The sequence below is a fragment of the Primulina huaijiensis genome, chromosome 6, assembly GCF_012295235.1.
Source record: "Primulina huaijiensis isolate GDHJ02 chromosome 6, ASM1229523v2, whole genome shotgun sequence".
Lineage (NCBI taxonomy): Eukaryota > Viridiplantae > Streptophyta > Magnoliopsida > Lamiales > Gesneriaceae > Primulina > Primulina huaijiensis.
Window position 1 is genome coordinate 204,301 of NC_133311.1, and position 1,252 is coordinate 205,552.

Sequence of the window (1,252 nt, forward strand, 5' to 3'; positions counted from 1 at the left end):
TGTTATTATTGTTAATATATATCCGATGAACGTGTCATGTGTGTATTGTCTTGATAGATAGTGAAGAGAATCATGTGGTTGCATGTGCATTAAGGTTAGAGAACATGCCTAATATGTATATTAAAGCCAGCCTTAATTAACTACAACGTAACTGATCTCCTCTCTTTCAACGTCTAACGTAACACATTAATTATAATTGTCCAATAGTTGTTTGTCTTCTACACGTACAAAATGGTTAATTAAATATTGTCCTCCTCATGAATTTCACTTATAAAAGCTTGCACTGTGTGATTCTCTTCTTGAGATCATTTACAATATTAGTCTTCCTCGAGACCACACACACACACATACTGTATAGGGTAAAAAAATATAAAAAAATAAAATAAGCATGGTTACTGAAAATTCTGAACGGGATCATATAATGTCATCCCTCGAGTCAGTCCTAAGCAAGACAAAATGGCATTCTGATCATCAGCAAATCTCCGAGAACAAAAAGGTGTCGATGATGAGAAGAAGGACGCGTTTAGATCGTTGCATCATCCGGAAACCCCGAATTCATTCTATAGAAAGGAAGGTGAGAATGCTGAAGAAGTTGGTTCCAAACTGTGAATCCATGGCATCAGTGGAAAGGCTTTTTAAGGAGACTACAGAGTACATACTGGCTTTGCAAACGAGGGTTAAGCTCATGCAGATAGCGGCAGATGTATTGTCCGGTTCTGCTGAATCCCATCATCAGTGATTTCATTATTCATGATTATAAATTTGTAAAGGCTGANTCCATGATTGGAAATCATATGTTGTTGGATTTGCATTAATTTAATTTATTGTTCATTAAATTTGTTGTAAGTTTTCATGATTAATTCTATATATTTTTATTGTATGCCTTGTCTCTTTTCTTAAATTAATACAATATAATTTTCTTGTTATTAATGCATGTAAAAGAGTCATATAACGAAATTAAATTCCTTCTAGAAAATTATAAGTTCTTTTTTCCCCCTTTCATGGTATAGCACGTAGATATACGAGAATCATTGTTAGGAAAACCACATAGAAGCAACTAATGTTGTATAATCTTGTGGTAAATTTAAAATTTTAAACCTATAAATTGTCATGTTTTGTATTATACTCAGTAACTTGTAATTTAGTTTCCACCCAGTAACTCGATTTTTTTGGTTTTTTTTTAGTTGGAAGCCAATAAATTCATCGAATATTTTTTTATTTGGGTCTCATACTATCCTACGTGATTCATGTG

At 32.7% G+C, this 1,252-nt stretch overlaps 1 protein-coding gene across 1 annotated transcript; it reads left to right on the forward strand.

The window, feature by feature from the left end:
• Nucleotides 1-352: 352 nt before the first annotated feature.
• On the forward strand, nucleotides 353-769 carry LOC140978787 (uncharacterized). Its single transcript, XM_073444009.1, has one exon. The coding sequence runs from the start codon at nucleotides 389-391 to the stop codon at nucleotides 737-739; it is 351 nt and encodes a 116-aa protein (XP_073300110.1). The 5' UTR covers nucleotides 353-388; the 3' UTR covers nucleotides 740-769.
• Nucleotides 770-1,252: the final 483 nt, after the last annotated feature.